At 36.0% G+C, this 22362-nt stretch overlaps 1 protein-coding gene across 4 annotated transcripts in view; it reads left to right on the top strand.

Moving 5' to 3' along the window:
- ELP4 (elongator acetyltransferase complex subunit 4) overlaps positions 1-22362 on the top strand; it is a 136687-nt gene that overhangs the window by 6997 nt on the left and 107328 nt on the right. For all 4 annotated transcript variants that reach the window (XM_048307263.1, XM_048307260.1, XM_048307261.1 and 1 more), the window contains 2 exons: positions 7553-7674; positions 19835-19966. In XM_048307263.1, coding sequence (XP_048163220.1) covers positions 7553-7674; positions 19835-19966 — 254 coding nt within the window. The remainder of the gene's footprint in view (positions 1-7552; positions 7675-19834; positions 19967-22362) is intronic.

Genomic DNA, 22362 nt, shown 5'->3' with positions numbered 1-22362 from the left:
ATCTTTCTTAGCCACTATTGGAATTATGCCAGTTGTTTCCCTCTGTTGGTATGGGGCCCATGTAACCTGCGCTAGAGCCAAACAGCTTTGCCCCTGAGCAAGATAATTGCTCTCACTATGACTTGTTGTTATTTTAAGGCTAGGGGTTTTTTCTGCATTTTATCCATTAGAGACAGTTATTGATGTGTGACTGAATCTTAGAAAATGTTGATTTTTACATAAAGTATATAAATTAGTGTATGGTGTGGTGCAGATTAATTTGAATAGTTGCTTGCCAGGAAAAATAACTGACATTACCTAATTCCAACCACTTTCAGTTTGAGAAGAGCTGCAATCTTGCCGTGATAAAGGAAGAAGAAAAAAAAAGTTAGAACCGATTATATTTTACATAAATCAGAGATTGTGAGACTAGATTAATTTTGTCTCCCCATTACAATATTCACTGCCCCTTCCAGTAGACACACTTGGTGGCATCCAATGAACCTACTAGCAGGAAAATTGTCATGAAATGAAAGAAGTGGTGGAATATTTCACCACAGGGTGTTGTGGATGTGAAAAACAGTTCTGTGGATCCTGATGGCTTGATGGAAGATTTTTCCTGGAAGGATTTTTACCTGAATTTTGTTTCCTCTGAGTACATATCTGGCCATATTCAGTGGTAGGTTTTAATTTGCTTATCCCCTATGCTGGTTGTGTATTTGTGATCTGATATGAAACTTAGCTTGACAGAAACCCAAATGAGAATCTGAAAACTAGTTTTTTTTCCCAAATGAGACTTACCATATGTTATTTTGAAACGTATAATTATATACAAAAAGTCTTAAAGCAGGAACTATATTTATTCATGACTCATTAGTCTAAAAATTTTGAGACTAATTTTTAAAGTTGGTGCAGGTAGCATTGTAATGGCATTGTTAGAATATCCTGTCAGCATACCAAGAAATTCTGTCATGAGATTAGTCTAGGCAAGCTTAATATTATCAGGATTGAAGCTGTCAGTGATAAACCTCCTAGGAAGATCTTTCTGTGTTGTACTCCTAGTGCTATAAAAAGGTTAAATTCTTCCCCCTTCCTTCAATATTCTCTAAGGCAAGAATAAATTGCATTACTTTTAGCTTAGCTCCCTTTGCAAATTAAATGCTCATCTTCATTATTTGACACATTATCTTGGTTAATTTAACCAAATAATAGTAGATTCAGGGTATTAAAATATTTATTTTAGCTGTTGTGTTCTGAAGATGTAGTGATGGCACTGGTTACTTGATAAGACTGTAAAATATTGTTTGAAATATAAGTGTACAAGTTTTTGAAACTCAATTCATAATAAAGAGCATTGTGATTTTCAGTTGAACTTAATTCTACAGTATATTTTTTTGACAGTGTTTTAATTATATGAAAATTAGAGAGTTGAAGCACATGGTATTCTCATGCAGGATCCTACCTGCCAGAGCAGCTTGAAACTTCCTGGGGTTTGTTCATCTAACAAGAATTACGATTTTAACTAGTAATTTAGTTTTAAAAAATGGTTACAGTAGTGGGTTTATAAGAAGTGTTCTGATGTGGAGCACCATCGAAGCAGCTTGTTCAGTAGGAATGTGAGACCACTCGTGCTTTCATCTGAACCTCCTGCAGAAGATCAGCTTTCCAGAAGAGTCTCCGTTTCCAAAACAAACACGGAGAATCAGCACACTCCTTCGCCCCTTCTCTCCAATGTAGTTCAAACTGTTGTATGTGTGTTTTGCCAGCCCAGGAAGAGTTTCCAGGAGCATGTTATTTTGTTTTTAAATGTAAGCCTTGTTTATATAACACATTCTGCATAGTGAGCTACAGCACCCTTGATAGATGTGTCCTGGGCACCCTGTAAGAACCTATTCTTACTTACCTTTAAAAGCCCCAGTTTTGACAAGGTCACTGACAGCTAAATGTTTTAAAGATTATCAGTAGGAGAGTTTTGGTTGGTAGCTGAGGTCAGTTATTAAATGTTAAAAGTTGTCTGGTGAAAAACCGGTCTATACTTGCACATTCTAAGCCTTAAAGCAGTTTCAGCTACTTTAATTAGCTACTATTATTTTTGTTGGACATGCAATTTAACCTGACTGGTAAGAGCTCTCTTCACTTGTCAATATAACTGAATTTATCATCTTTTTAAAGCTGAAAAAGATAATCTCAAGAGAGGTACAAAACAGTGATTTGCTAAATATAATTCTACAAAATACTAGTTAGCAGAATTCACCTTCCTGAAGTATGGCCAAATGCCAAATATTGTAACTTGTATGTTTGACAACTGGTTTGGCATGTGCTAATTAAATGCAAGTGACACAAAGTATATCCCCTCAAGCTTAGTAAATGTGGACATTAGAAAAGTATCTTTTAAATGGAATTTCAGATTATTAAAATAATCTCATTTTATAACCTGCAGCAATTTAGAGAAATGTTTCATAGCTAGAGAAAGACACACCTTAGGTCACAGGACCACAATGCAGAACTATCTATCTGGGAAAAAAATTATCAATACTGATAGGCTATGACAGGTTTTTGGCAGCTTTAGGGCAACCTGTCTAGACTTTGTGCAGAGAAAAAAAAAGTCATCGGTACATTACATTGTTGCAGGCTTATTCTTTCCTCTTACGGCTCTCATAATTTTAAGCAATTTTACTACAAATGACCACTGGAGTTTTTCAAAGACCTTCATGCTGTTTAATATACTGATGTTTGAAAGTCAGGTATTATAAATACTGTGTTTATAGATACGCTATTTGTTACTCTATGGTGGATTGTGTTCCTGGCGTTTTATTCCTCTTCCAGTTCTAGTGCTTATTCTGCATCCATCTCTTGGAACATGAATGCCTCTGTGCAGAGGCAGTTCTTTCTTAAGGTCACATGGTTACATATAAATTTCTATAATTAGATTTGTGTCCTTAATTTTTAAATAAATTATATTTTTACAGTGCCTCATACATATCTGCTCTCTTTTGTTTTCTGTGCCCTAGATAAAAGCCTTCAGATTTTGTACCTAATTCTATGGCCCATGGATTTCTTTGAGTAGTAGCTACAGACAGTCCGTGCACAAAGGTGTCGAGAACGTCCCTTATGTATTTAGTAGCCTATACAGTGCAGTGGTGAAAAGACCCATAAATAGGAATTGGTCTTTATCCTTAGTATTCAGCAAGGTTATATGTTGGAATTCATTGCACTCATGCTGACAATACTGCTCTTTCTCCATGACTGTTTCAGCCATGAAAGCACGCTCTTGTGGAAAGAGACCAATGGAGAGCCATCACAATAGACTATTTTATTTATGTCCTTATCTGTAGGATCAGAAGAGGTTTTGTTCTGGAGACAATATGTATAACTTCTAGGTAAATAAACTCTTTTCCTTGTATAGTTTCACGCTTCACTAGTTACTCACCTGCTACTTAGCTGTAGAACACTCTTTGTTCCAGAAGAATTGGAGAAAGCTGCACAGTGCTGTGTGACTTGCAGTGACTGGACCCAGAAAAGAGGCTGCAGCTGCAAGAGTCTTATTTGTTTATGTGCCTTAGTAGCTGGAAGTGAAGTTCACAATGAGGGCTGCTGTCGGGGCACCTCTTTAGTGTGGAGGCTGAGACTAAAGATTTGGGCCAGGATTGTCTTAAGTATTGGGCTGACTAAAATGATCAGAAGTGTTAGTTCCTACATGTACTGAGTGAAGGTAGTTCTTTTGGATGTGGTGGAGTTTGGAAAGATAACAGTTGAAAATTTATCCTAGCCATTCAAATGCTAACTCCAAGCATTATTAGAAAAGTATTTCATTCTGGGATTCTATGAAAGTAATCAGTGAGCTACTGAAGTACCTGTGCTAAATGATTTGTTTGTTTATTTACAAGAAGAAAGCTGTACTCCTTTGGTTTTGAATAGTAACGTTACTATTGAAGCCAGGGTACAGTGGATGCTATCAGAAAAGCCCCATATGGATGCACTTTAGATCTTTTGAATACCACAAAAGTTTAGTGACCTAGAAATGAATCAATAAAAAGCATCCTCTATCCGACAAATTGAAGAGCTGAGGGATTCTTACAGATGCATTGACTTTAACAATTCCAGATACGCTGTTTGTAAAGGCTTTCTGAGACACATCTAATCCTTGGAGTACTGTAGGAGACTATGAGGTGGTTTATATTTAGATCACTCTCCAATACTTAATTTACTTTTTTTACTGTAAGTTTACTCTTATGAAAATCAATGTAAGAAGAAAGGAAAGGCTAATGCTAAAGTGATGTGTCCTTACACTGAATGTGTTTTTAATTTGCTAACTTGAACTTTCCATGTTGTGGAATGGCAGTGTAAGAACCTCTCTAGCCCTGTTATATTACAAATAAATCAATGAGTCAACAAAATTAATTCTAATCTTCGATAAGTCAGTTAAAAGGTTTATATTTCTGTTCTTCATTGCTTTATTTCTACAGTATGTTTTAACATTTCAGCATTTGAAATAAAATTTGAGAAAAACTCTTCTTAACTATTACAGCCCTATTTCTTCTTAGCTTAGTTAAATAATCACCAACACATAGTATGATTTCTTATATTTATCCATGGTTTATGGAATTTCTGTGTTATGTTTGGCACAAAAAATTGAGTATGCTCTTTACTTTCTAAGGAATAATTAGTATCAAAAATGATGATCCAGAAAGACTGTCTATATAGTTGTACACGCAGACACAAGCCATGAAACACTTGGACTAAATGAGATCTTTTCTTATATTCCATTAAATGCCAGTCAAGTATATATCAACTCAGTGTTTCTGTGTCTCAGATGGTGAAGAAGGGGAACTTTAACCTGTAGATAAAAATTAAGAAAGCAAGATTTTTCATTCACCAAGGATGATGTAAATGTTACAGCTGAGGATCCTTCCAGAGTACCTGATGAGTGTTCCTTTTCCTCTTTTGTTCAAAAGGAGGGAGATCTAACAAAATTGTCTCCCTCCAGTGACATCTGCTGCAGTGATGCGATTACAGGGGAGCCTTGGTGGCTTCTTTCAGGTAGCTCAGACAATTTGAAAAAATAAAAGTAGATCTCATGCTGTCACTTTGATTTCTAGAGGTCTTTGGTTCTTAAATTGAGAGCTTCATAGATGGAGATTAGCACATGGAAATCAATATACTGTGAATAATGCAGTAAGAACCAAAGCATGAGTAACTAGAGACAGCCAATGTTTGAGGGGGCAGGAACTGTTGGTGTTCTGGACTCGTTATAAGGGAGACTTACTCTGCGTAGCAGTTTTATTTTAAGCAGGCTCCAAAGACTATATTTACAGAATATGACTGAAATACTTCTTCAAAGCCTTAGATAGTGTCAGTTCTACCTTTGGTTTCTGCAGCTGTAGTGTTTCAGTTTTATCTAATTAAGTTTTGTCTCCACCCTAATCTCATACGTGGGTCTACATCCCTAGTCTCAGCACAGTATGGGAGCTGAGTTAGTAGGAAGGCGGTTCTTCAGTAACACTATTAGTGGCTTTATAAGGATGCAAGAGTAAACTGTATCTAAGATTTAATTAAGAGCTCTTAACATTCAAGTAAATTGCAGTTTGTAATTCTTTTGGAAATCTGTCCTGATGAAATTTTGGTAAGGAACCCAGTACTGTCACCAGTAAGCTTTTGTCAGTCCTGTGCTTTTTATGATTCAGAACTGTCCATATTTTCCACTAGACTGTTACTTAAAAAAAAAAAAAAACAAACCACAATGTGTTATTGCAAGTACATTGAAGGCTAATATGGCCTTCTAAGCAGGTCAACAGTATCAAAGGTGAGTTCTGTTAATACAGTCTAAGGTCTTAAAACCCTAAGACTCTACAACAAACTGTAGAGTGGCTAGTTCTGGCAGTAATAGTGTTGTGATTATTGTATTCCCTTTGGCTTATTTGGTATCCAGTTTATGTAATTTCTTGTCTTAGTGATTGGGTTATGAAGCATTTTTTTCTATTTTGAACTACTGCTTTAGAGTAACTTCTAGTGGCTCTAGTATCCCAAATACTGAATTTAAAAGTGAAATTTTTAAAAGTGGGAAATAATTCTGTTTTGCCTAATATCCCACAGAGGTCGGGCAGTATCTCTTGGAGAACTGGTTTTTCTCCAGTGGTTTTGAATACTTGTGGTTTGAATTTCTTGTTAATCTAAGCACTGTGTCAGTACATGTACAAGATAATAGGAGTGTAGCAGTGCAACAATACTTTTTCTGTGATTTGTTTCTTAAGTTTCCTCATTGCTATTAATTTTTGTTTTCCTTTATGGAGATACACTTCCTTTCCTTCTTTCCTTTTTTCCTTCACTCCACTTCAATGATTCATTTTGATTTTGGTACATGTCAAAGTTACAGTATTTTTATTTTCCTCTTTAATGCTTTTGCAAGTTGGATATGAATGACAAATTTTTTATTTTCTCTCCTTGTTACTGGTTTTTTATTTTTAATTTTACTATTTCATATGTGTAGGGAGGAAATATTTTCCAAGTCACACAAAGAATGGGTTGAGACTTGTTAGTTCTGTGTAAAGAAATCTCTCTGTGTGTTTTTCTGCCTCAACATCCCTGTGTGTTGTCTTCCAGCAGCCAGATTAAGAGATGAAAAAGTGAAACCTTACATAGCACATTTACTTTTCTCCCAAAAAGCCATAAAAAGCTTTAACACTGCTGTTGTTGGTATTCCCTACAAACAAAGAACATCAGAGCTGGTTTCAGATGTGTTACGTACACATCCACTTCCCATAGCTTGAAGTTATGCAAAGTTTTAATTGTATGAGTTCATTAGGACTTTGTAATTTTGGTAATTTCTGACGCTTAACTTGCATCAAGGAAGCTGAAGGAAATCCTGGTCTCTCTGAAGTCGGCTGGAATTTGTATTTTCATTTCAGTGGGCCAGTGTTCACAGTGTCTGCTAACAAGTATTGTCTCACTTCTTAAACTGTAAATTCATGAGTCTTTTGAATTTGTTTTGATTTTGCTCTGATTGGGTTTCAAAAACAGCATTGCTAATTGTTTGGTTTTTTTCAATATATCTATTTGGTTTGCCTGTTTGTGTAGTTTTCACAACTTTGGAAGTGCAGACATAAGAATGTCTCTGTACTGAATGATACCTCTGTATAGGTTTAGCATGCCAAATATGGCTGAATTTTGAAAAGCATTAGGTAACAAATATTTTAAGCAAGTTTTAAGCACTAAGAATGTAAATATTAACATAGTTCTCCTAAATTAACAAACCCCTTTCCATTAATCCATAATTCAGTCACCTTAGTTGATACTTACAGGAAGCCTTGTAAGGAATATAGCATTCTTGCTGTATCCCATCCATATCTTAGAATCGAATGCATGATTGAGAACTATTCCTCTGGCTTGAAAAATTAGAAATACAGTATCATCAAGCATTATTTTTAAAGTTTTGGAGTCCTGTTTTACCTGTGATCTCTGTTGTACATTATATACTCCAAGAGATAGACCCAAAGAGGCCTTTTACAGTGTTGTGAACATACAGGTGGGCAGTTTATCTAACAAAAAAAAAATCCAACCGTTCTTGTTTTCACAGAGGAGGATAAATATGGCCTTTACTCCAATTTGTTGTTCAAGTATTTTCTCGCAGAGGGAGTTGTCTGTGGACATGACCTGTTCATTGCTTCTGCCAAAGAGCATCCTGACAACATTTTGAAGGTAAGAAAGACCCGTTTACATTGAGAAGTAAAGCTGTAATCTCTTGATGAACTTACATTTTAAAGTGCATATACTGTGTAGTAACAAATGAATTAATCTTGGTGATTCATAAGAATGTGTTGGGAAGTACAGGAGTATTTACACTATCCAGATTTGGGAATTAAGTTCAGGTCCTTACCTCCCATCTATGGACGGTGGAGTAAGATCCTCCCAATGCCAAGTCAGGCCAGGAGCCTGTTTATTCTTTATTTTGGTTATGGATGAAAAGCAGACAGCCTGGCTGGCTTAGTGGAATGGTTGCAGTAAACCAAACTGCTTACCATTTCCTCCTGCTAGGAGGAAGAGTAGTTAAGCTGCTTCAAGTATGTTGTGGTAGAAACAGTGTACAATTTGTGCAGATATTTATTGTAGTTTCCTGTAGAAAATAGAAACATCATTTAACATCTTTACGATTTCTTTTACACTCTCATTTCATTCTGACTCTTTTTTGTGCTAGGGAACATGGTCAACTTTGGATCAGGTCATACAAAAAGGATCCCTTCAGACTTCAGTGGACTCCCAATCAAACACTGATAGTTTCTGTTATGAGAAAATTATATAAGGGAAAATGCTTGATCAACAGTGCAAAAAATGCTGAAGTGTGAAGATAATCTTAGAAAATTTCATTAAATATTTTATGTCTTTCTAAGGCTGCGTTTTCCTAATATCAGAAGTAACATATAATTTACTGATTACTTCTGCATCAAGTGAAGTCTGGCTATTTCTTTAAGTGTCTTCAGAGACTATTTCTGGACAAAATGATTACTCTTCTGTTTTCCTTCCTAGGGATGGTAAATTCCATGCCTTACCTATTGAATATTCTCTTCAGTATTCAGGAAAAAGTATATTCTTAATGAAATCAAATTATTGTGGTTGTGAAAAATCAATTTTTTAATGATCTTGAACCTAAATAAAGTTCATTTAAGGGTGAAATTTTTTATCACTTGTGGTTTAGAATAAAGGCTAAACAAATAGGTTCAAATTTGATTTTCAGGTGTGAATGTGCTATATTTTTTAATTAATTGGTTTTAAATAACTGATAATCAAGTATTGAGTCCCTGATGATACAACATGATTGTTGCAGTTGTTTCTCTCATTGAGATTGAATTATCCAAATCAGTCTTTTTATTGCATTGCATTAAATTTTCTTAAAATGGAGTAGCTAATGTATATTCTATTTTTCTTTCGTTCACCTTTGTTCATAGCCTGTCATATTTTTTCTGGCTCCTTTATGCCTTTATGTGATAATGAACAGACATTGTTATATACATCTTGCACCACTTTGAGCTTGGGCTCAGTTAGTTTGGTGTGCCTTATCCGTCTCTATTGTCTGATATGGAATAACTTTTCCTTCTTAATTTTCAGGGGTAGACACTAGGCAGGAATACTGCATTGCTCTGCTGTAACTCCATAGTGGTGTTACTGTAAGACACCATAAATGGAGGGACAGTATTGCTGCAGGAAGGGCAAGGAAAACATAATCTTGTTTTGATTTCTTCCTCCCTTTGTGTCTTTGTGTATCCTACAATATTCTTGTCTGTGCTATTTATTCTAACCTTGACTATTCAACTCTTCCTTTGTTAGCAGACAAGGCGCAGTAGAGTTAATTTCTCTGATTTGTATTGTGTCAGTGAAGTAACCCTCACCTTCAGGCACTTCAAGAGACCTCTCCTGTCATAAAAATGAGCTGCTTGGGATTTGGATGACTCCAGTGAGTTGGGATTTTAATATAGCATATCTGAGCATTGAATAACATGGCATTTTATTTAATGAGATTAGTAATTAATTTATCTTCAGTGTCTGATTGGACTGTATTCTTTAGTGGAAAGGTAACACAGACATGGTACATATCAACCTGAATTACATGTTATGCTTGGGTTTTATTTTGTGAAATTCAAGTATGGATTCAATATATTCCATAGCTAGTGTCTAATTAGCTGGTGTATTTCATAAAGGCAGTTCATTAACTGTCCATATTGTATCCATATTAAATGTCCATATTGTGTGGTCAGTCTATTTACGTGTTCAGTTCTCTGCCGAGATGCCATAATTGCCCTATTCCAATTTTGTGATGTGATTGGAAGTTTCTTGAACCTATAACCAAGACAAATATTGCTGGTAGTAGGAAGGGGAAAAGACATTCTTATAGACCATAATTATCTTGAAATTGTGTATAACTAAAAGACAGGCAGAGGATAAAAAGCCCTGATCAGCTGCCTAAGATATATTATATTACCACCCACCAATTTATCCATCATCCTTTGAAAATATATTCATGCCTTTTGTAGTCAAAGCTCCTTCAGGAAACTGGCATTAAGACGTAATGCTGAAAAATTATACACCTCTGGTAAAACCTACAGAACTATATACATGCTGGTTTTTAGAAAGTATTTTAAACATTTGAGAGCATTTCTGTTCACTGTAGTCTTCAAGAAAAAGGCAACTTTTTACTATAAGGGCATAAATACTGGGAATACTATATAATATAAGAAATTATATGGTAACTTCTGTGACTGATCATAAAATAAAACTGCTTGCATTGGTAAATGGAAAATTTATTCAATACTAAAATTACTTCAGATCTGGCATTAAAATTCTACAACTCCTGAACTGCCTAGAAAAGAATTTCTTTATCTTTATTCCTGATTATTTATTTGGGATGGGTGGAGGGGGGAACTGATTTTCACAAGTTTTAATGAGAAAAAATGGATTATTTATAGCTTACCTTGACAATTAAGATTGCTCTGTTAAGTTGCTTTTCCTGTGGAGCCTGTGTAAAGTGGGATGGAGGGCACCCTCAGCAGGTTTACTGACAGCACCAAGCTGTGTGCTGCGGTTGGCATGCTGGAGGGAAGGGATGCCATCCAGAGGGACACTGACAGGCTGGAGAGGCTCGGGAGAACCTCGTGGAGTTCAGCAGGGCCAAGAGCAAGGTCCTGCACCTGGGCTGGGGCAATCCCCAGCACAAACACAGGCTGGGCAGAGAATGGATTGAGAACAGCCCTGAGGAGAAGCACTTGGGGGTGGTGGTTGACCAGAAGCTCAACAGGACCTGGAATGTGCACTCACAGCCCAGAAAGCCAAATGTACCCTGGGCTGCATCCAGAACACCATGGGCAGCAGGTCAAGGGAGGGGATCCTGCCCCTGTGCTCACTCTGGTGAGATCCCACCTGGAGCACTGCACCCAGCTCTGGGGCACCCAAATATAAGGACATGGACCTGTTGGAGCAAGTCCAGAGGAGGCCACGAAGATGCTCAGAGGGCTGGAGCACCTCTCCTGTGAAGACAGGCTGAGAATTGGGGTTGTTCAGCCTGGAGAAAAGAAGACTCTGGAGGGAGCTTCCAGCAACTTTCCGGTTCCTAAAGGTGCTACAAGAGAGCTGGAGAGGGACTTTTTATAAGGGCATGTAGTGATAGGGCAAGGGGAAATGGCTTTAAACTGACAGAAGTCAGGTTTAAATTAGATATTGGGAAGAAATTGTTACCATGAGGTTGATGAGGCCCTGGCACAGGTTGCCCAGAGATGCTGTGGCTGCCCCATCCCTGGAAGTGTTCAAGGCCAGGGTGGATGGGGCTCTGATCAACCTGGTCCTGTGGAAGGTGTCCCTGCCTAAGGTGCCTTCCAACACAAAACATTCTGCAATTCTCTGATTTGTCTTGCAAGGAGGGCTTACAGGTCATTGTAAGTGCTGGGAAACAGAAACCAGCATCCCCTGTAGCACTGCGTTAAACCTGTGGGACCCTGGCCAGTGCTGTATCAGTGTATTCCATTTGGTACCTGGAAGCCTGAGGTGGAAGAGTGGGAGGTCCAGAACTGCTTTCTAGAACTGTCTTTTCATCTCCTGTGGAAAGGTTGAACGCCTTGTTTGATTATTGCCTTTCAATGAAATTTCTGTTTTCAAGTGGGAATTTTATTAGAGGATACTTCTGCACTCAGCTGAGATTGCCTTTTGGAGGTTCTCTTACAAAAAGAGAGGATAAAGGGTGTCACAGTGAAAGGAGAAGATGTAGCTCCCATGGTGATGAAGCAGGGAGGGGCATGTGGGCAAGTGTAATGGCTTATTTAGGAAAAAAACAACAAAAAAAAACATAATAAAAAAACCCTCCAGGGACAGGTTTTTTAAAAGTTCCTACTAAGCTGAAAAGATCTCTAAAGCAAAAGTTAAGGTATATTTTAAGAAGCATTTTGGTTAAGTATGTAATTTGGAAAAGACTAAAAGAATTCTGCCTTCAACAAACTGGGCAGACCTGAAGAGCAGAAAGTGTACATTTACTCTTTTCCTGCTGAAAAGGTGAATGCAGGAAAAACCTTGCAAAATGTACTTTTATTATTTCCATTTTAGTTTATTATTTAGATTTTATTTTATTATTATTTGTTAAAAAAAACCAACAACAATAAAAAAGCACCGAGCTGCTGTATTATGGTGTGTGCAAACAATGCCGAAAGAAAATATAGCTGTCTACATAGACTTTCTTTATTTCAGCAAAGTACATTCAGCCATGATGCTTGTATTTTCCCTCATAGATACAATTCTAAACCATTGTTTTGTCAAAAGGAAAAATGCAAACCTGAAAGAAATGATCACGCTGGTGGCCAGGGCTGTCTATTTTCAAAGAGTGCTATTTTAATTATTTGCTGTCTCTTTGCTATCTGGTATTGGGAAAGAAGCTATGGATCAATGCTAGAGGTGTTTTTTCAGTCATCTGACATTTTTAGATGCTCATAAATTGAAAGCATACCTTGAAAGGTAAAAAGATATGTGCAAATAGAGCTGCATTCCTATTCTTTTTTTCTAATCATATTTTCAAAATGCATGAACTTGCTGCAGTGATTCAGCTGCTGCATGCTGTTAAATGGTATCACTTAATACACAGAAATCCAATTACAGTTACAGCAGAAGTGAACTTTCCTACCACCTACCTCTCTTTCTGAAGTCTTGGGGTAGCACAAAGACTAGGGTTGAGGCTAAGCCTGGCAGCTGAGTTGAAAAATTTAATTTCCATATTGTGTAGCTCTTGCTCACCTGTTTACTTTTCTTGCTTGCATGTTTGCTAATCTGTTTTACATTTTTCATTGTTAAAATGCAAATATTTAATTATTTAATTATATTGTAATGTGCAATTTTCTTCATTATGAACTGTGTTGCAATCTTGACACAGAAGTTGTAGAGGTGCAAAAGAGACACTTGAAAAAAAAATTTCTTCTGTTTAAAAAGAATTACATCTTTTTAAGCAGTACCCTGTCTGGAAACTCTAAAGCATAAAGCTTCATCTTTGTCAGAAGTTCAGACAAATCTAATAAAAAGATTTTCTAGAACCAGAGAAAATAAATGTTTGGCTTAAATTTCTGATTTCTTATCTACCAATCCTTGTCAATTCCTTAGGAAATTTTCTTTCATCATCTTAGTTCTGAAATTATAGGTCTTTCAAGCACACATCTTATTTAGCCTGGTAAATGTATCATAAAAGTGATAAAACCTAAATGTTTAGGTTTCAATGTCCACAAATATCTGTTTAACAAACTAGTTGGTAACTGTAGAGTTGGTTTGTTCAATTAATGAACTGTTGCTTGCAGTGCTCATCTCTGAAGGTTTCATGAATAATGCTGTTATTCATGAATAACTGTTTAGGCTTAGGCTAGTGCATTATACACTGCAGCAGAGTTTACTGAGTTTGGGACAAGGGCACTCAGTTTCTTCATGTAATTTTACTTTCTTGTTCTCTTTCTCATTCTCTGCTGTATTTACCTTTCACATACTTAAGTATTCATTAACTGATTCAGAAAAAGATGAAATTTTTAAAAAAATCATCTAATGTCTGATAGGCATTCCTGGGTTTAAATATTGTGAAATGCAGCCATAGTGCAAGGGAGTTACATCAAAAGAGTTCTGTGACTTGGCTGTAGGGTTTACGTCTGTGTATGTGAAGTATAGAATATATTCTCATGGGTTAAAAAAATACCCTTGCAATTAACTTTTCTTATTTCCTAAAATAGAGGAATATTGCTTCTTGTTTCTCTTCACACATGGGCTGACATCCATTAGGTCTTTCTGAATGTCAAAGAAAAATTTCCATAGACCAGCCTTACCTGGATATGAAAATAGGTTGTTGTAGAAGGGCTGCTGAAAGAGGAAAAAATCTGTATCCATTTGTTTATGTTCTTTAACAATACACCTTGTATCAGATGTATTTACAATCAAAATAGAATCCTCCCCCCTTTTGGGAGTAGGGCTCTTTAAACCGACTTTTATATAATACATTGTTGAAAAGAAAATATTTGCCCTTCCTGAATTACCATCTGGTGTCCTTTAAACACTAAAAATTAACATAATGAAAAAAAGCCTTAAATTTATGTGACTTTAAGCTATTTAAATATTGTTGCAGTTACAGATCAACAGTGAATTGTGTTCCTTTTAGTATTTTTTTATCTCATGTTTTTTGTCATACTTGTGTTAATAACCACAATTCAAAATAGTTGCATAAAATCATGTGAACAACATATTTATTGATACGTAAATAGATAATGTTTTAAATTCTTAAGGACTATTAATTATACAGTTATTGAAACCCATAAGGATCAAAGGATTTTATATAAGAGGGATTTCACATACAGCTTGGATTATGTTGCTAAATAATAGCACAGTAGTACTTCTTTAGAATTGTAAAATAGCTTAGAGAGGAGTATGATGCCTATAGTTGGTGTAATGCATTGGTAATTAAGAGGGTGTGAGGTTAAGCTTCATTAACTGCTGTGGGATTGTATCTTGGATTTTATTATCCCCTAGAGAACATAAGAAGTGAGAGAGGTCAAACTGTTAGAATCTGATTTTGCTTCGTGCATCTGCCAAAACAAGGCAGGCAAAGTAATGTGGCAGCAAACACAGAAGGACCTGGATTGCTGGCAGATACGGGTCATCCACTGGTTTATTGCAAAGATAAAAGGTTTATTACTGAAATAAATTATTCCATCTTTGCAGTAAAACCTTCATAGCTTGGTTTGCAGGAAACGAAATTATTTTAATTGCATTGACATTTACTATAGCCACTGTAGAAAACCATTTTTTTCCTCCCAAACTTTTTTTTTTTTAAATTTTCAAACAGCAACAAGCTTCCTTCTCTCCAGCCAAACTGCCCTTAATAACTTTAGCAGTTGTCTCCCTTTTTGTGTGTTTGTGCTGCATAGCAAAGACTTGTATTTTAGTTGACCCCAAGAAATGCTGTATGGGGGTTTTTTTATTTTAACTAATGCACTGCTACATGCTTTGTTTTTTTTATATACCTTATGAAAGATTTGTCTTTTTTTAGCCTGGGAGAATGTAACAGTTCTCAGAAGTTGACACACTGATGCCACAAAATTGTCAGTCCCGAAGCTTTTCAAAGCTATATGATGTGGGAGCTGAGATATTTTTCAGCAAAAATAGATTAAATAGAAGTATTATGGGCTGATAACCCAGCTCTCCTTTTCTTAGTCCATTGTTTAAATAACACTTTTATTTCCAAATTCTGGTTGAAATTTTGGAAGTGAATTCTACATATTTCAGTAATACTTTGTTCTTCTGAAATTCTGATTTTGATTCTAAGAACATAAATTTATTGAGTCATAAATTATGTAATTCTTTGGTTTTCATCATGCTGAAGAGTTGTGAAGTATAGATCCAACCATCCAGCCTTTATTTTTGAGAATATACCTGTGTAATGACAACTGGAGACTTTTCTCTCACTGAGGTGCTCTGTATCACTCAGGCATAGTCAGGTTTGGAAACAGCTCCTTTCTTGAAACAAAGAATAGCATTTAATTATCAGTGTCAGAAGAGGGAAAGGCCTTTTATTCCAATTCTAGTTATTGTGAAGAATAAAAGAGGATATGAAGAAAAGAAGAAATGTGTGGATCTTTTCAGTATTGCCTGTAAAGCAAGTTTATATAACCTTTCTATGTCTGTAATTCTCCCCAGTCCCAAGTCTACTCCACAATTTTAAGCTCTCTCCCTTTCCATATGTGTTTATACACAGTTCTAGTTTAAAATTTTTTTTTAGATTATGGACTGAGACATGAATCAGTAACTCCTAAGGAAAACCAGTGACCATCTAGGTATTCTGTTGAGTCCACAGGCAGGCTGATGAGGGCATGTTGGCTTCTAGTGAACACAGGCATACCTTCAAACAGCACCTGCATGTTCTGCCTCTCTTGCATGCAATTTGGTGTAAATGGAATTGAGGATATCCAAAGCTGGGATAATAGCAATAAAGTTGGGATGCAAATCTGGAGGTAAACAGTCTTTATTAGCTCTGTTTATTATTCTTTATATAAAATATGTTCAAATTACGGATACACTCTGACCTTGAATAGGATTGGAATTTTCTTTCTCCCTATTTGTGGTTAAGTACATCTTGGAATATATTTAACCAAGTTAATAAAATGGGTTGAGCTTAGGCAGTTGGTCTTCAAAATATCAGTTGGCTCCAAAGGCAAAGCACCTTCTCCAGACTGCAGCTTATTATGTACAAAGCCTCCTCAGAGGCCATGTAGTTCACAATCACCACATTGAAGAGTGTGATCCAGGATCTGTTTGCTTTAGAACAGAGTGCTTGTTGGCATAGAAAACTGCATGGCTGTGAGATGTGGTAGCCCCAAAAATCTCTTAAGTCTCAGTGTCCCTTGCTTCTTGCACAGGGACAAGAATGTGGTACCTCTAAGAAACGTTCTTCAGCTAAGCATGGTAGTTAGTAGGTAAAGGCATTTTGGAAAAGCAGCTTAGGATGTAAGAGTTGTTCTTGGTATGAGAGAGTTCCTCAAGTGCTCCTGGTCCTTTCTGTGGGGCAGCAAGGCACGAGACAGCAGAAACCAGGCCTAAGCTGATGCATGTGCTCACTGCTGGGTACGGAGGCATGGCTTTCTCGCGGTGCTTTGTGTGAATTTAGTCATGTTTAAATCATTTTCTAATGTCAGAAGTTTTTTATTACATCAAAATAAAAACTCTTTATTCTGTCAGAAATTAAAAGTAAGCTGTATTGGCAAAAGAAAAAGGCTGTTTCAGATGGATACTTAGATGGATTTTCATCTCCAGCAGCCAAAATCTTTTATCAGCTTCAGGTGAAACCATTTTTCCTTGATCTCTTAATCTGCTTCATGCTTAGCAGCAGTTAAGACACACCACAGTGCCTAATTGTGTTGCACTGATAGTATGTCTGTCTGTGATTGTTTTGGACTGAGTTTCTTGAGTGTCAACAGCTGGGATTTGTAGTGTCTCCCTGCCACAGTGTGCCATTAAGAAGGTTTTGTTCTCTGACTGGAAGGCAGGAACTTTTTCTCAGTGTTACATGAGGTTATTTAAGCAGCTTGTACTTTATCAGTAATACTTGGAGAACCTCTCACCCTTATTGTCTTGACCTCTGTTCTTTTTTCAGCATAAAATGCATTTTATGTGTAAAATAAACAAATTTGTGTAGTTAATGTCCCTGTCTCAAATTTGACTTTCCCAATTACTATGTAACAACAATGAACCAGCAGCACAGATGTTAGTCATTTGCAGTGATTGTAGGGGAGAACAATATTAAATAGCTTTAAGAAACATTGCTGCTGTTTTCCTCTTTACCTCCAGGAAGGAGAATTGTACAATATGCCATTTCCTGGATTTTGGCTTTGCAGATGAAGTGATAGCTGCCTAGTGATGTTAAAGCAGGGTGAGGTAGCAAATTCCTGTATCAGTAGTGTCTGAAACAGGGGCAAGCCCAGGGAGTTTGATGAAGTGTTTAAGTAGGATTTCATGATCTCTGGCAGGCACTTGTTTTCAAAAAACCAGAGATTACCCACCACTACAAAAAGATGCGGTAGTACCTGGGAGCAAGTTGATCTGGAAATGTTGTTTTGGCCTCCAAATTGCTTCTTTGCGGGACTCACTTTTTGAAATGAAAGTTGGTTTGTTTGGTTTTTTTAAAATTATTATTAATTGAGGAATTGTTTGAGATGATCAAGTATCAGCAGCTCTTCACTGAAAAAGAAAGACCTTTTTATGATAGGAAGTTTAAATCTATGAATAACTGTATTAGGAAATTAAATCTGCACAACAGTTTAACTGTTGAGTAATGTGTTCTCAAAATAACACCTCACTTGGAAAATAAGATTGATTAACTTTCTATTGTGGATATCTGAGTCACAAAATTAGCTTTTTTTCTTTTTTTGAAAAATACTTTATATAATGCTCTTAGAAGTAAATGCAGATAATTTTTATCTGCATATATGTGAAATGCATTGGGGTGCTTGTCAGCTCTAGTTTGTGTGTGTTCTTTCTCAGAACCTTTCAGTACAGTGTTCTATTTTCATTTTTCCTACCTGTCAGAAACATTTGATTTGAAAGCTTGCCTGATTTTTTGCTGGGTAGATGTAATGGAACTCTGACTGAAGTCAGAGTGAAGTTTTTTTTTTTTTTTAACTTAAACAGCTGTTACAAGCCTGTGAATTTAATGATAACTGTAAATACTAAATCAAAATTTTCATCTTCATGTAGCTTTCCTACCCATAAAACTTAATTTTTACTACCGTAATAATGAGTTTATTGTATGCAAGTGTATTTTTTAAACAAGCTGCAAGAAATCTGAAAATATAACTCTGTACATAATCAATCTCATAAGGAGTCATTACTAGGCTTTTGCAGTTCATTTGTGAAAGGAAAAGAAATAAAATAACTTGTTCAAAGGTGTGCTTTGTGTCTTTTGCTTAGCTACTGAAACATAGTTGTTCTATTTCTGCAACTTTATTGAACTTAGAAAGTTTATGAAAGTTTTCATAACTTCCATTGCCTGATACCTCAGAGAATGTAGTGACCAACCCCTGAAAGAGACAGAAACAACTCTCTGAAATCTCTTTGTTTTTCAATAATTATAGGTGCTATGTTAATTTATATGAAAGAAGCAAAGTAGCACATGTTGTTTGTAAGGTTATGTATAGAACTATATGCAGATTTTCTCTCCTGTGTTCTTTAAATTAAATAAGTGTAATACTGAACCCAAAATGGATGTGTTAAAACTTTCATTGTCTCCTTTCTGTGTGTGTCTGTACCATGTCTACCTACAAAAAGCTATGAATGTCGTGGGTGTTTATGGTCAGCATCAGCGCTGCCTTTGTGCAGTGTTTGATGTGTATCCCATCTTTCCATCGAGATTCTTCTTCTAAAATTTTCAAATTTGGTTTTTCTATGTCTTCACACCCAATACATTGTAACAGAGATACTGGCTAGCTCTATGTAGGTTTAACCCTTGAGGCATATCACAGTTCTTCCTCGAGAGTCTTTGCTCAATGAAAACATAGTTTTCATGTAAGTCTTGTTCTGTTTTTAAGCAGACAGAGATTCTGTGCCCTCCAGCTTACAGGGATGGGTGTGATAAAGTTAGGTCAGAAAACTTCATTGCACTTTATTGCCCTAGTAGATGTAGAAGCCCAGTGCATAAATTCTGAATGCATCCCATGCTGTTTGCTTTTTCAGCAGTGCAGCAAAGGCAGAAAGTGTACATTAGAAACTTTTAAAATATCCAGGATTAAATATTTGCCCCTCCCTTTCCTGTGTTTGTGTTCATAAGATATCCATCATGAGTAGATATGATGCCTAGTGGTTAGCAGAAGAGAAAATTCAAACCATCCTGTTACAGTGGATTTCAGCTGGTGTCTGTAGGCTGTTGTGGTCTGCTGGATACTTTTGAAAGATTTACAGGAGCTAACAAAGATCTTACGTTAAAATAGGCTTAAATTTGCTATGCAGGGAACTTACCCACACTCAGAAATGGAGTAGTTTAGGAGATGAACCTTTAAAGAAAGATTAAAAAAAAGGGATACGAGTGCTACTCAAGATGAAGTAGAGTACAAAATGTGGTATTTCCATTCTGCATTCTTTCTTTTACTTCTATAGTTCATTTTTCTTATAATAATTACATGGGGTTTTTTCCTGCTCAGTATTAGTAAGAGCCAGTCTTCCAGGAGAGTTCTTTTAATCAGGCTTTGTTACAGATTTTACAACTGCCCATTATACTCAGATAACTACATTATCTAGCTGGAGGGGGGTGTGGATAAAAATCTGAACTGCCATTTCTGCTGTAGATAGCTGACATTGTTTTGCTCTCTACCTGTAGGAACTTCCAGCCCCTTTGCTTGATGATACCCACCAGAAGGAATTGGGAGATGAAGCAGCAGCTGTTAAGTCTGAGGATTTTCATGATTCTATGAAAATAGCCTGGCGTTACCAAAATTTACCAAAAATGGAGGTAATAGCTATTTCCTACATCTTTCTTCTTGCACTCAAAATGAATTTGAAAAGCAAATGTTTTTCAGGAGAACCTAGGCAACAGAACTGCTAATGGACAGTGTTACAGGATTGCCTCTTGAGGGAAAACTATCTTACACCACTGAATGTTTTAATTACTAGTGATACAAAAAGAAAGGGAATTTGAGAGTTTGCGGGATCTCTAAAACTTTATACAGACAATAGTAATTTTAAAATAAACAACATTTAAGTTCCATGGGATTTTTCGAAGAGTATTATTAAATTGAGGCAGCTTTTTATAAAAGTTTGGATAATGCACTCACTTACAAACTTGGCCCAAATTTAGTTGTACACAAATTACTTAAGTAGGTTTAATCAACACGACTTACTGGATCTCTGTAGTGAAGGTACTGTGTTGAAGCAACTGTTGACCTGCTTATCCATGTGCATAACAACTAAAGCAAGCACTTGAGATTATATCAACTTCACTGTCACTGGAAACTAATCACTGTGCTGGGACAGTGTAAGAAACGAGCTCAGTGCTCAGTCTTTCAGAGGTTACAGTTGTTAGTGTTTTGTGAATAATCAATCTCCCATGGCTGGTGACTTTCTTACTTAATCCAGTGGCACAATCAGTCTTTAACAAAATTACAGCATTTCTGGCTATCCAGAATAAAATCCCAGCTTTGTCTATACATTTTAGCCTACATTTATTAATTCTGGTTTAGATGTAGTCATACCTGCCTAATAAGTTCAGTTGTATTCTTAAAAACATAATTGGAATGTGACAAAATGATCTTACAAGGCTTGGCATGTTTGGTTTTCTGTGAAATTGCACAGACATGGCTATATAGTTGTGTCAGAAAAGACTTATATATGGTGACATGCCAAATCAAACAGCCTCCAGGGTAATCATATAATCTCATCAATTTTATTATTGTGGTGCTTGCTGTGCCACTCTGAACCATCCCCAAAATAATTTGTCTATTTTAAAATCTAGCAGAGTTCCTTGTACATTGATATGAAAACAATTGCATGTTGTTAACAAATTGTGTTCTGATGTTCAAACAAAATAGAAAAATTATTTAAAAATTCAGTTGGGTGTGCACTCATCTTCTTGAACTTCATAGCAGTAAACACTTCTTGCACTAATGTAATATTTCTTGAAAAGGCATGATGTACATGCCCTTGATTATTGCAAATTGATTATACAAGATAGAATAAGATGGTCAGTCTTTTTGGGGGAGTTTCCCTTGTTATTGTCACTTTTTGAATTGGATGCTGATCATTTGCAGTAGTTGAGGTACAATATTTTTATGTGTATGTTAGATTTATTGAAAAATTAAAACACACAAAATACCAGTCTTAAACTATCTATGCTTAAAATTCCTCAGAACATTTTAATTGGTGAAAAATTGGTTTGAAGTTGATATTTTTTGGTATTTTCTATTGCAGTTATCATAAAATTTTGGCTCTGTACTATATTAATTTGATTGGTGAATATACTCCATTGAGGAAAAATCTGATACTGCCTTGCTACACACAGCAATACATTTAGTGCAATAATTTAATTAATAACTTTGGTTGTGATTAATTCTTTAAATTTTCCTTCGCTGGTAAAAACCAATGTTGAATAAAATTCCAAGGCATATTTTCCAAACTGATTGAACTGATATATCAGTGCATTTCCAAAAACTACTGTCAAATAGTTTCAACTGTGAAAGAGAAAAATTAGCTTTGCTTTTAGCTAGAACTCTAAACATGATAGCAGAAACTTTTCTATCCATTATCTGGCTAAATACAGAGCAAGAATGCTGAGTAAAAGCTGTCTTTGTGGTATTTTTGATGCTTAATTTTGTTACTGTTTCTGAGTAATAACAGATTTTGATTAGTATTTCAGATACTCCCTTTCCATTTTTTAGACCCCATATAGACTAGCCAGGTACCTCATTTTTGTTCTTATGCATGGTAATTGTATTAGTGCTCTTCACAGCTGTCACAGTTTCGCTCTACATGTTGCACATACCATTCATCAGAAAAAGATTGATTTATAAGAAATCTGTTGGAGTGAAAGGCCTTGTTATGCCTGATGTGCCTTTGCCAGTTTGTTATTTACATCTGTATCAGAGGTGAATTTCATTTAAACTTCTAAGTATATGGAGAGCCTGTTTTGCAATGCAAGACAGTGCGAGGTTTTCTTTATTTTCTTCTTTTCTTTTTTTTTTTTTTTTTTGAATGAACTGCTTATGTTCTTGGGGCAATATATAAACTGTCACAGCATGAAATCAATTTTCTGCCTTGATTCATCCTAAATCTGAGATTTCTAGCACATTAGTATTGCAATTAGAAACATTAACAGCAGACGGTAGCATAAAAGCACGCTCTGCTCACTGACAA

This window comes from Corvus hawaiiensis, chromosome 6, assembly GCF_020740725.1.
Source record: "Corvus hawaiiensis isolate bCorHaw1 chromosome 6, bCorHaw1.pri.cur, whole genome shotgun sequence".
NCBI classification, from domain to species: domain Eukaryota; kingdom Metazoa; phylum Chordata; class Aves; order Passeriformes; family Corvidae; genus Corvus; species Corvus hawaiiensis.
The sequence above is the reverse complement of the archived record's forward strand: the minus strand, read 5'-3'. Positions and strand labels throughout refer to the sequence as shown.